Genomic DNA, 12,201 nt, shown 5'->3' on the forward strand with positions numbered 1-12,201 from the left:
TCCACCCTGATGCCCACCAGTGAATTAAACATACCTGCTTTATAATCTATCCTGAGTTACAAAGTTTAATTCTGCACGTCACAACGACCATCTAGTCCAACTGCCTGACCATTTTAGGGCTGACCAAAAGTTAAAACATTAAGGGTACTGTCCAAATGCCTCTTAGATGCTAACAGGCTTGGTGCACCAAGAAAGCCTGTTCTAGTGTTTGAACGCCCTCTCAGCAAAGAAATGCTTCCTAACGCCCAGCCTAAACCTCCCCGTCACAGCTTTGAACTATTCCAATGTAATGTAATGCTACATTTTACTTTTCTACTTCAGCACTTATTTCTTTGAGTGCATTGCTGTCTGTGGATAAATGCAGTGGCTTCTTATTCCAATTCTCCTAGCTGTTCAAATGAAGACACACATGGATCTTGATCCTTAACAGTATCCAACAGCTTGTGCATCTTCTCCCGAATGCGTTTAGAACATCGCAAAGGGGTTACAATTTTCAGGTCTTTAGCACTGGAGTCATGTGCCTTATGGTGCATCTTCACCCTTAGTATATATAAAAATATATATATATATAAAAAAAAAATCACTAAACATAGGCACACCATCATACAAGTTACCTCTGTAGCATCTAGCAGAAACAGTAAGTCGTGATTCCCGTTCAACTCTCCCCCATCCTCATAGCCAAAGGAAACTGAAAACAGGTCCTTTCATACAGTTAAAACTAGATATACATTTCTTCTTGGACAAAATACTTCAATTTGAAGAATGTATTAAAAAGAGGAAGATTTCCCCCCATTCCACCTGGGGAGTGTTCTTCCTGCTATGAGGCATAGCAGACAGCTGCCAAGAGTCCAGCTTCATCAGATGCCAAGGCTGAGCACAACTTTAAATCTGCTATCTTAAAAGACACTTTGTGGCAAAAAAGAATTTAAATGTTATCTGTTTTGTCCCGAGATTACTAACCAGAATTTTGCCTCAGGAAACAATTAAGATAATCTTTACAGGACAGTTACATCTTGTTTGCTTCTGTGTTGTAGGACATACAACCACATCTACATTTGAAAAGGGGATGGCTGGAGACACCTACTTTGTCTAGCTCAGTGTAGCACTGCTACTGCCACATGGGCTGTGGGAAGGGATCCTAAATCTGGAATCTATGTCTCTGCCTCAAAGAGATTAGATTACTCTGGACTAAGGCATTCAAAAAGCAAAACAGTTTGAGTAAATAGAGGACTTTATTTAAAAATACTTCCTTCTGAAGGAACAGGAAGCAATACTAAAAAGTTAAGTTCTTGAGAGCTTTTAACAAGGTTTTCACAAATGCAGTGCCTCCTTGTGTCAACAGGACACAAACATTAGTGTTGCCCCAGACACTGCAAACTTTCCAGTTACCTGAAGTGATCTTACCTTCCCAAGCATGGTGTGGTAGATTGATTGTACCTCATGAAATAAGATGTGCCATTCTCTTTCTCAGGAGAATTAACTGATGGGGTAAAAGATGTAGCCCAATCTTCATTCTGCTCTTCTGTTCCACATTTTCCTTTCTTTTTTGTACCTTCTTTAGTCTTCTGCTTTTTATTCTTTTTTGGCAAAATGTCTTCTCTTGGTTTCAAGTCTGAATCCATTTCTTTGGTTTTGATCATCTCACTGCTAGCCTCTGCCTTAGTGTCATCACTCTCTGCTTTTTGGTCATCAGAGCAGAGATCCTTAGAGGCCTCCTGAACCTGCTCCGATGCTCCTGAACCTAAACTTCCACTGACTTCCACTACCTCACGTAAACCAGATTCTACCACAGCTCCCCCTAAAATTGAAGTATTAAAAAAAGTACAGCTGTGGTTAGTTACAGCAAAATATAAGTTAATGTTTGAGAGATCTGAAATCTTAAAACTTTACATGAGAAAGTTAAGCATGTACTGAGTCTGAGCCACAGCAATTTAAATTACTAATAATTTTAGTGGCCTTCAAGAACCTGAAACCTGAGAACTCAGGGTAAGTACATCCCAAGAAGTCATTCTCTTCATTCCCATGCACAGCAGCTCTGAGCAAGTATTTAATTCAGTTGGGATTAAATACTTGGCAGATTATGTTATATTGAACAGGAGTGTATATGGCTACTTTGCTTCCAAAATTGGAAGATTTACCACCTTTAATTGACACTATGCCATAACACAACCATGCATCTGCTGGTAAAGGAGTTTATGTGTCAAAGAGGCAACTGATTTTTAGCTAGCAAGAATGTTTATTTACTCTTTGACTGTCAGGCTAAAATAGCTGGACAACATTGCTTTGACAGAGCTGAAGTAGAAACTCCAAACACGCAAGCATCTCCAGTACTCATTTTAACATGCCCACAGTTGAAGTAGATTGAAGACAACCTTGTAAACCAAAGACAACTGAGTAAAAAATGATCACAGAGAAGTTTCCATGAAACAGAATTTTACAGGCATAAATGGTTTAAACAGTCAGCTTGCATTGCCTGTCAAATCAGATATTTAGCTAGAATAGAGCACGCTTGGACTTACCATCCTCAGGCTCAAAGAGGCTTCCAGTATTTTTTATAATATTTATTAGTGTGTGTCGTAGTTCATCTTTAGGCTGGAAAAAAGGTTGCATTGTTTTAGAAAAACAACTCCAAAATTAATCATCATTTCAGCTTATTTGGTATAACATTTACAGGGAAAGTGGTACAGAACACATGATGCTTATTTAATGTTCAGACACAAGTCAGGACACAAGTGAATCCTGTATTTGATGCACTAAGGCTGTATTTATTTGATGTCCTGAAACCTTGCTGATATTAAAGTACAGGAATTAATTTTACATTTATTGATGAACTTAAGTTCTGTTTTGGGTTTCTAGTGGCACTAGAATTCTCAGTCCTTAATTTCCTCTAGGCAGAGCATCATATGCTGTTTTGATGATCCTAAATCTTTCTTCTTGAAAGTAGTATCTACAGTAGTTACAGAGCAAACCAAATCCAACTTTTTAATGTTCACATAGGTTACATGGCTCTCCTACTATAAAAGTATTTAATAAAATCAGATATACCATACTTACATGCCTTTATATTTATTAATCTTAAACTTCAAGACAAGCTGCTTACCATTGCCCCTGCCAAAATGGCCTCCTCATAGACAGCAATGACCTTTTCAAGAGGGCCCATCTGTTCAAGATGTATACAGCAGATCCAATATTTTACAAGCTTTTTAGCCCCAGGAGTGCTCTGTGCCATATCTTCCAACATGGCACATACTTCATCACTTTGACATCCCTAAAGTCAACACAAGTGCAGAGATTCAAATGCAGTGAACAGTGAGGTGCTATATTTTAGCTGGTTTTGAACTAAAAAGCAAGTATTTTTTCTTTCTTTAGTAGAATTGTCATTCACCTATTCTTCCAAATGGAAATTATTTCTACAGTCTTGTAAGTGGAAGGGATAGTAGAATGCATAGACATCTTCAAAACTACTTAAACCAGACTTTGTCAGAACTCTAGGCAAGTTTCTGCAAATGCAAACTTATTTTAGATTAATTATTTCATACTACCCTCATTACATTAGAGCTTTTCTACTTTATTATGTTACCATTATTGCCTAATCTTATTGGGTAGTTCAGTAAATTGGTGACTCTTCAGTGAGAACTAATTCCTTCAGGTGTCAGGCAATATTGTAGCTTTTTGCTAACTTGGGGAGCAATTAGTGCCCTGCATCTGGTTCACAAGTCCAGCATGCCTATAGGACTTGCATGTTGTAGGGATCTATATCATTAGAACTTGCTAGGCAAGGGACTGAATACCTACCTGTTCAGTTAATTTCAGACATTCTGCAAGAGTCCTGTTGACCTTTTCATTATGGAATACGTTCTCTAAAGATTCACCAGAAGAGAACCCTTGTTCTTTACTTTTAGACTTGGGTCCCAGCTGCATATGTATAGGAGGTCTCTTCAACACTTTTCCTCTAGATGCCCTCCATTCATCCAGACAAGCTCTGCATTTAAAAATATTATTAGCTGACATGACAGATATTTTATTTTTTACATTGACTGAAACTAACTAGGGTAAGTCATACAAATACTTTCCAGATTGTCCTTGAGTCCTATCCCTTTAATTCTAAAAAGGATACAGCTGCCATTTAGACCTGCATGGATATTTCAGAACCATGCATATCACTTACGCTGTAGGTATCTATCAGGTCAGAATGCTTTCATAGAAACATAGAATCATTTAGGTTGGAAAAGACCTTTGAGATCATGCAGTCAAACCGTTAACCCAGGACTGCCAAGTTCACCACTAAACCACGTCATCAAGCACCGCATCTATGTGTTTTTTTTTAAACACTTCTAGGGTTGGTGATTCTACCACCTCCCTGGGCAGCCTGTTCCAATGCTTGACCACCCTTTCACTTTAATCTCTCCCTTTTCAGCAGCACCAAGAGACTTCAGCTACAGACTTTTTTTTTTTTTTTTCCAAGAAGGGGTAGAAAATGCTTCCGATTTATTCATATGTACCACCTCTTCCCTAATCCCACTTCAAACCAGAAAACTAAAAGCTATCTCTAAAGACACAAAGCATGGAGAGCAGGCCAGAACAACCATATAATGTCATTGACAAGTGCTCTCCTTCAGTCCATAAACACGGTCAATTCTATATACATTCTGTATCAGTTTTGTTTTGTTTGTGGTTTTGTTTTTTTTTTAAGCAGTGGCGTGCATGTGCAATTCACTTCAAGAATTATCTGTCATGCTTAAGGCTGTCACAACACTTCGCCTAATAATCAGGGACCACAAGCAATATATATTTTCTATTTATAACTGCACAGGACAAGCTGTAAACCTGAGGAGCTGCTGTAATTAATACTGAGAAATCATGATTCAGACTAAGTCTACAGTTTCAGTCTACTGCCCTTGGGCATCAAGTTAAAACACTCAGATGTCATTTTTCAGCACATCTACAGCAAGAAATAGATCAAAATAGACATTATTGGAAAAAAGGTCTAAATACCTCCCAAGATCAAGCTACAATAGTCAGTAATTCAGTACCTTCTCTCTTCTCCTGAGATTTTTGGTAGAAGAGATATTCTATTGCCATTAGTTTTCAAATTCTGTCCTGACTTTGTACCAGGAACAACAGAAACTGGTTTTGCTGGAGCTTCTGTTCTTGCATCTTCACAAGAACTTGTGCATTTCTTCACTCTTAGTATCCTGTGGTCAGAATTGTTAGAAGCAGCCTTCAGTGGCTGTGCAACCCTTCCATGAATCGTATTTTCTGTTACTTTCTTGGGTGCTACAACAGATGTCAGTTGCCATTCCTTCAGAGTGGACTGGGAGTTAATAGCAGCTTTGTTAGATGGTTTGCTCTGAAGTGGGAGGACATAACCTGCTTTTACAGAATTAGGGTTGTTTGTGACTTTGATGGTCTTCAAGACTACGTTACGGCTGCTGATCAGCAAAGATGTTGCTGCTGGTTTGGTGGCAGGAGGAAGAAACTTCTTGTCTGGCAAAGAGCTCTTTTCCCCCTCACTTTTTGGTGCTTTTTGGAAGGAGTTTACCTTGGATTGGATAACTTTGCCACGATACACACCAAGCACTGGTTTCTTTGGTAGGCCGATACCTGAATTTGGGTTTTCTTCAACTGACTGCTTCTCTTTTATGCTTTTCATTTGCAAGACAGGCTTGTTAAGTGACACATGCTGAAATTTTATTTCAGTAACTTCATCCTTGGAAGCATGATCTTCATTATAGTTCATTCCCGAGATGGAATTTGTCAGTGTGGTTGTGGAAGAGTTTAAAATAACACTTTTTTTTCCACTCAGACCACTTGATTGGTCCCATGACAGTTTATTAGCATTCCCTTTGTTTTCCTGAAGTCAAAAACATATCCACAAACATATTAGAAGGACATTCATGCTGCATGTTACTTTTTCCACAAAGAAGGTTTCACTTATTTACAGGACTAAAGTGATTAACAGTAAATGGCACTTAAAGGTAACTACAAAATACAAAAGGGGTGTGTGTGGGGGTGTGTACACACACACACACTGAACAGAGTATTTGTCAGCTCTCATTAAACAATCCTTACTTGATTTTTTTTATGTGAATTCTGTAAACTGTACCTTGGAAGTGAGGCAGCCTAACCCGAGGCCTACACTCTTCTTATAGAAAGAAAACTCTCAAAGTAATTGCTGACTTTTAACTGCCAAAAATCAATTTCTAAGAAGAGTCATAAGGTAGAAACTTGCTTTAGGCTATATATAGACAAAAGCAGTATCTCAGTTTGTATACCCCATCACTTAATGGCAACACCATTCCTCTGCTTAGTTTGGATACCCTGCTAATGCAAGGTAGTAAGTAAATCCTTTAATTAGGGCATTAGGACATGGTACCAGAAGGAGAATTTTCTTACTAATGAGCTCTAGAATGCTGTAGTTAAGATTAGACACATGGGTTTTATGTAGCCTTACTACTCCCTGAAAACTCTCAGCCATATGTTCTCAGCATAACCCTAGCCTAGAGGCTACAAGGAGCGAGCCCTAGTCTTTTCCTCCAAAGAAGATACTCTACAGCAACTAAGGCAGCATTTTCCAAGCAGCAGCTCATGGAATAGTGAAAGATCCAAATGCAGGAAAAAGACATGCAAGTGACACATGAAAGTCTGCAGAAATTGACACTTCTCCTTCAAGAAAGATGCCCTTGAACAGTAAGAAAATTATACCACATCTCATTTCCTGGTTTGTCATTCAGGCTTAGAAGTTAAGATTTGACCAAGCCAATAACTAGAGCTTGAGTACAAGGGCTGTTATTTCAGGAAGCTATGTAGTTTAACTTTAAAAATCACATGAGACATTAACACAGACCAAAGTATCTCCTTTCAGGAAATTCCTAAATAAAGTTTGTTCTCCCTTTTGGAATTTTCCCCCTCCACTACTGTTTTCCAAGTAACAGAGCACAATACAAGAATTCTCTACTCTGACAGAAGACCTTGCTCAGATTATAAATAAATTCCCCAAAGACTGAAAATATATCCAAAAAGTTCTGAGAGTCTCAAGAAGAGTTGTTAAAATTTAATCATTGTTTCAGCAATAACGGTATCCTCTTTAATGCCCTCTCCAGTCAGGTACAAACTTAATATCAATATGGTCCATTACACATAGTAATGCGACAGCTCTCCAAAAAGCATATAATAAGCAGTCACTGAACAGTTTGTTAAAACTGCACCTCTGCACCTGCAAACTTCTCATGCTTTGGAAGTTGTAGAACTTAAATTAGCTTTAAGTGAGTGGAATGTTGTAGCCACAGAAACAGAGTGCCATCAGTATGTAATTATCAGTCAAAAACTTACCATTTCCGGCTTTGGAGAACTTGAGAGCTGTGTTTTGTCTTGCAGTTTATTGCTAGTTGCGCTCCTAGTTCTGCTACTGCTAAAAAAAAAAAAAAAACAAAAAACCCACATCATCTTAAATCATCCTACAATGTAACAAATGAATTATTTTTAGAATAAGTTCACATGGTCCAGGTGGTAGTCTGCAGGCTAAACTCATGCTGAAGCACTTCATTTCAGTTTGTACTCTTCCTCCAGAAAAAATAAATGGCTAAGCAACCACTGAGCAGGGCTCAGGCTGCAAAACATCCCTTCTTACACCATAACGAGCTGTCTAACAGAGGGAGAAAAGAGAATAGACCTTATATACTGCAGGTACCATTCTCATGTTTAAGGACGAGCACCAGCCTGTCTGGCCTGATGCATCTGCCACAAGGTCAAGTTTCTAAATGCTGCAATTGAGGGAGAAGGGGGAGCAGCACAACAAGCTGAAGCTTGGCTACTGCAATCATCAGGGGCCAGGCTGTTTGAGGCAAGTCTGAACAAGGATACGTAGCTCCTAGCACACTGACAGGTTCCAAAACCTGCAGTCAGGCACCACAGCTGGCATCAGACTACCCAATGAGTAACAAAACCACCAAGACCAGTATTGTCTCCTAGAAACTAGGAAAATATATTGACAGCTAAGAAGAAAAATATCCTCAGCTTGAAGTTACAAATCCAAATCCTTCCTCAGGCGCTTTACAATGCATAATATGAAACATGTGGCACTACTGCATGTGACTGAAAATTAACGTTTCAGTTAGCAACTGATAACTTTCCATCAGATGACATTCTGGAAACCAGCCAAGCTGAAAATGAGGGTACATGAATGAAAATAAAGAAAAAGAATTAGTGACTTTGAAGTACTGCAGAACACATGCATCTTGCTGTCACTTCTGCGCCACCCGATAGAGAACACACGTTAAGGGAACTGATCAGAAGTTATAGAATCACAGAATAATTTTGGTTGGAACAGACCTTTAATACAGAGTTCAACTATAAACCCAACACTAAACCATGTTCCTAAGCATCATATCTACATGTCTTTTAAATACCTCCAGGGATGGTCACTCGACTACTTCCCCATGCAGCCTGTTTCAATGCTTGACCACTCTTTCAGTGAAGAAAATTTTTCTAATACGCAATCTAAACCTCCCCTGGTGGAACTTGAGGTTGTTTCCTATCATCTTATCGCTTGTTACTTGGGAAAAAGAGACTGACACCCAGCTTGCTACAGCCCACTTTCAGGTAGTCAGTGTGGAACAGTAATGGCTTCATAAAAGTAAAAGCTTCACAAAAAGCTATTACAACAGTAACAGCTTCACAATATCTGCAAAATAAAAGTATTAGTCATACCCACATACATGATGTCTCTAAATAATGAGTTAACTGAAGACTATGAAAAGTCCTGGAATATAATTGCTAGAGAAGAAACTGAAAGCAAGGAAAATAAAGTAAAACAAATGCTAAATTAAGAGTATTGCTGTAATGAAAATAGTTGGCACTGATTTTTCTAACACAAGATAGCTTTCTAAAACATGAAAGCACTTGCCTTTTCCTACTACAGAGTAAGTCTTTTGGCAGATTATATTCATCCTTGTAATTTATGTGTATTTTATATTCAAAGGTCATTGTTCAGTTAGATTTGTACTACCAAGTAGTTCTGTGCTACTGAACATGGGACCACGCCACCTCAAGTATACAGAATAGCAAACAAGACTTCCTATGTAGATTGGAATAAATTTCAGACTGAAATTTACAATTTGCAAAGACATTGATACACCATGAACTAACATTAGAGCTAGAACCTTCTGCGCTCCTTTACACCACTGTCTTCTCTAGAGATTTCTGCTGCTTATTAGAAGGTCTTACAGTATATGTCCAGACTTTAGACAACAGCAGGAAGATTTAAATACAAGTCAATAAAAAGAAGCACCAGCCGATGGATAGGTGCCCACCTTCTGTTTACAGAACATCATGCCGACGTGCTGGCCACCACACAGGTTGTGTTTTATTAGTTTGTTTGCTTTTAGCACAAAATAGTGAATTACTAACTATGAAAGCACAATGAAGCTAGATCAAGTGGATTGTGAACAAACACATGCAGCATAGCCTGAGTAGAAAGAGGGGGAAAACATATTTGTGGAAAGAAGGTCATAGAGGCAAACAGCAGAGTGTCATCTCAAACAAGAGCTCTGTCATGAAGGTATTATGTTCTGTCTCAGTCTCTAGAGGAGCAGATAATATACTTCATTAATTGCATTTATTATGCATGTGGTTAACAAAAGCTTTTAGTATTTGTTGACAATAAAAGGGCTTCAGGAAATCTGTGTGGTCACTAGCCTCACTGTGTGGTATCACCTTTTGGATGGTGTTTTCGACCAGAACTGCTATTGTCTTTCCCACCAGCCACCCAAACACAGACAAAGCTTTCTAAAGAATGTAAGCCATAGCAGAAATACTACCTGATTGATGCCTGCTTTTTTCGAATGGGCACACCAGAAAAGGTCTTTTTTCTTGATAGGTATTCTTCAACTTTTTATCGTCTTTGTTCTGGTGGGTTTAATAAAAATAATATTACATTTTCAGCTAAAATAATCATGCCAAACTGTTTCTTAGAAAAAAGTAAATGACATTAGAAAAGCATCAGGACATCATGAAACATAGACATTGTAGGTTAAAAAAAATCTTTAATTTTCACGTCTTATGATGTCTTACACATTCTCTTATTTCTTGAGAAAGACTAGATTCAAGGGGCAGTTGAACGTAAACTCACAGCTGTACAAGATAGCCATTTTGCTGCGTTAAGCTAGAAGAAACATGATTTTGCAACAGGAAGAAGTCAGGCTCACCCCTCTACCTTCTGAATGCCTGTCCAGCATTTCACATACTTGCTGTTGGTTCAGCAAGCACAGTTTTCACTTGTAACGGTAGCAAGGTAAGGTTAGCACACATGGAAAACGCCATGCACGTGAACCCAGCTGACCATCTGCTAAATCATTTGCTTCTCTTCTGTTGTCATCTGGGCATTTGCATAAACGCCGAATCAATGGGAGTGTTAATAACAGCACAAAGTGATCATGGAAAGGTCTTAAGCCAGCTGTCACTTCTTAATATAGAAAGTCATTGCAGAACAGGATACTAGTTTTCATGTTTTCGCTGACCGACTGCACACCAGAGGCTTATATCCTTCATAAGGCAGCATTGTTGATCTTTTCAGAGACCTTTCTTTATTCCTGTTGGGAGGCAGTGATCTTGGATTGCTGGAAGCAGCTGGGTAAGATGATCCTGCCACCCAAAGCAAGTTCAAGCATCCATGCAGCCAGTCTAGACAGTTAAGACTCCAAGTCTTAAACTGTTTGACATGCAGTGGGGATATGACAGCATGAAGTTAAAGCCTTATCTTCGACTCAGAACAACAATTCCTTTATCATATTCAGGAACTCGTGGCATTGCACCATCCTCCATCACAGACAGGTTCATTCAGCTGTGGAAGCCTTCAATGAACTCACATAAAACCTGACTTAGGCCTCCTCCTAAGCAGGCTCGAGTCCCCTTTTGAATTTCTTTGCATGTGCTCTTTATCTTTCATATTTTGTCTTGCCCCTTGTTCTTTATTCACACTTCAGAAATCCCCACAAGGCTCATCAACATGCTCCCTCAACACTGAGGTATTTCTATATTACTGAAGTTCACACTGTACAAATTGCTAAAACATGATTGCTTTTGAGGACCTGAACATTAATCCTGAAAGAATTAAGCATTTGATTGCACACTCTATGTAGTAAAAAGTTGTCAACCCACAAAATGGGGTAATTGTCCTCAGAACCTCCTCCTAGCATGGGAGAGCTGAAAAAGGCAAGTTCTTCCTCAACACTGACACGCCAAAGCCTGAAACAGCCAGCCAACAGAATGGATCGAGACTTAGGCTTGCTGCAGCGCTGTTTCGTTCAGGATATAGTGCTTTTTTAGCACAACTGTCCAAATCCCGCGCCAAAGGAAGCTCAAGAGGCAGTGTGTGTCACCTGCTCTGCAGAGGCATGCACCAGCTGGCCCACCCGCGAGTGTACCTGCAAAGAGGTGCTGCGTCCTGGAGCCCCCCAAGCACCCTCTGCTCTAGAAACTCAGGTCTTGCCAGCTCCAAACGGCAAAGCCCCATCAAAGCAATTCAGTTCATTTAGCTCGCACGAACCAAACCGGTCAGAAAGTAACAAACAGAAGAGTCCAGATCTACATCAAAGCATTTCCTTGTTTCAATAGGATGCTCTTGAGCAACTCGTTATCACGAAGGGCGCCCTTCCCGCCAGAAGCCCTGCCCAGGGGCGGGGGGAGAGCCCCAGCCCTGCCAAGGGAAGGTGGAGTCTCATAGACCCGCTCGCACCGGTCAAGCCCACGACAGCAGGCGCCGCTACCGAGACCTGCTCAGCCTCCCACCCCACCGGAGGCGCTTGCCCTCGCCTCCCGCTTCCCGACGGGCGCGGCCAGCTCCCCTTGTCCACCGGCCCCTCCCTCACCCGCCGCGGCCTTGCTCGGGACTACGCGGGGCGGCTAACGACAGACAGCCCCAGCAGCTAGCGCCTCGCTTCCACGGCCCCTCGGGGCTCCGTGCGCCGGTGCCCGTCCCGCCGCCTTACCTTGGAAGGCCAGCTCAGACCTGCGACTGGCTGAGAGCTAAGGAGCGGAGCTCGCTGCCATAGGGCCATGGGAGAGACTGCGAGGGCCCCTTGAATCACCCGCCACGCAGCGCCTCCCTGATTGGGCCGGGCGCGGGACTTGAACTGGCCAATGGCGGGCGGGAGGACGGGGCCGACCGCGCCCGATGCGGCGGCGGGACCGGAAGGGGGTGCA

The 12,201-nt window shown here is 40.8% G+C and overlaps 1 protein-coding gene across 1 annotated transcript; it reads right to left on the reverse strand.

The window, feature by feature from the left end:
- Nucleotides 1–287: 287 nt before the first annotated feature.
- LOC121080469 (cytoskeleton-associated protein 2-like) lies at nt 288–12,048 on the reverse strand. Its single transcript, XM_040578496.1, is given in 10 exon segments — nt 288–344; nt 346–540; nt 1,405–1,798; nt 2,520–2,592; nt 3,101–3,268; nt 3,796–3,982; nt 5,034–5,854; nt 7,333–7,411; nt 9,819–9,906; nt 11,988–12,048. Coding segments are annotated over 10 exon segments (2,106 nt in total). The 3' UTR covers nt 288–304.
- Between the last annotated feature and the right edge of the window lie 153 nt (nt 12,049–12,201).

The sequence above is a fragment of the Falco naumanni genome, chromosome W (assembly GCF_017639655.2).
Source record: "Falco naumanni isolate bFalNau1 chromosome W, bFalNau1.pat, whole genome shotgun sequence".
NCBI classification, from domain to species: domain Eukaryota; kingdom Metazoa; phylum Chordata; class Aves; order Falconiformes; family Falconidae; genus Falco; species Falco naumanni.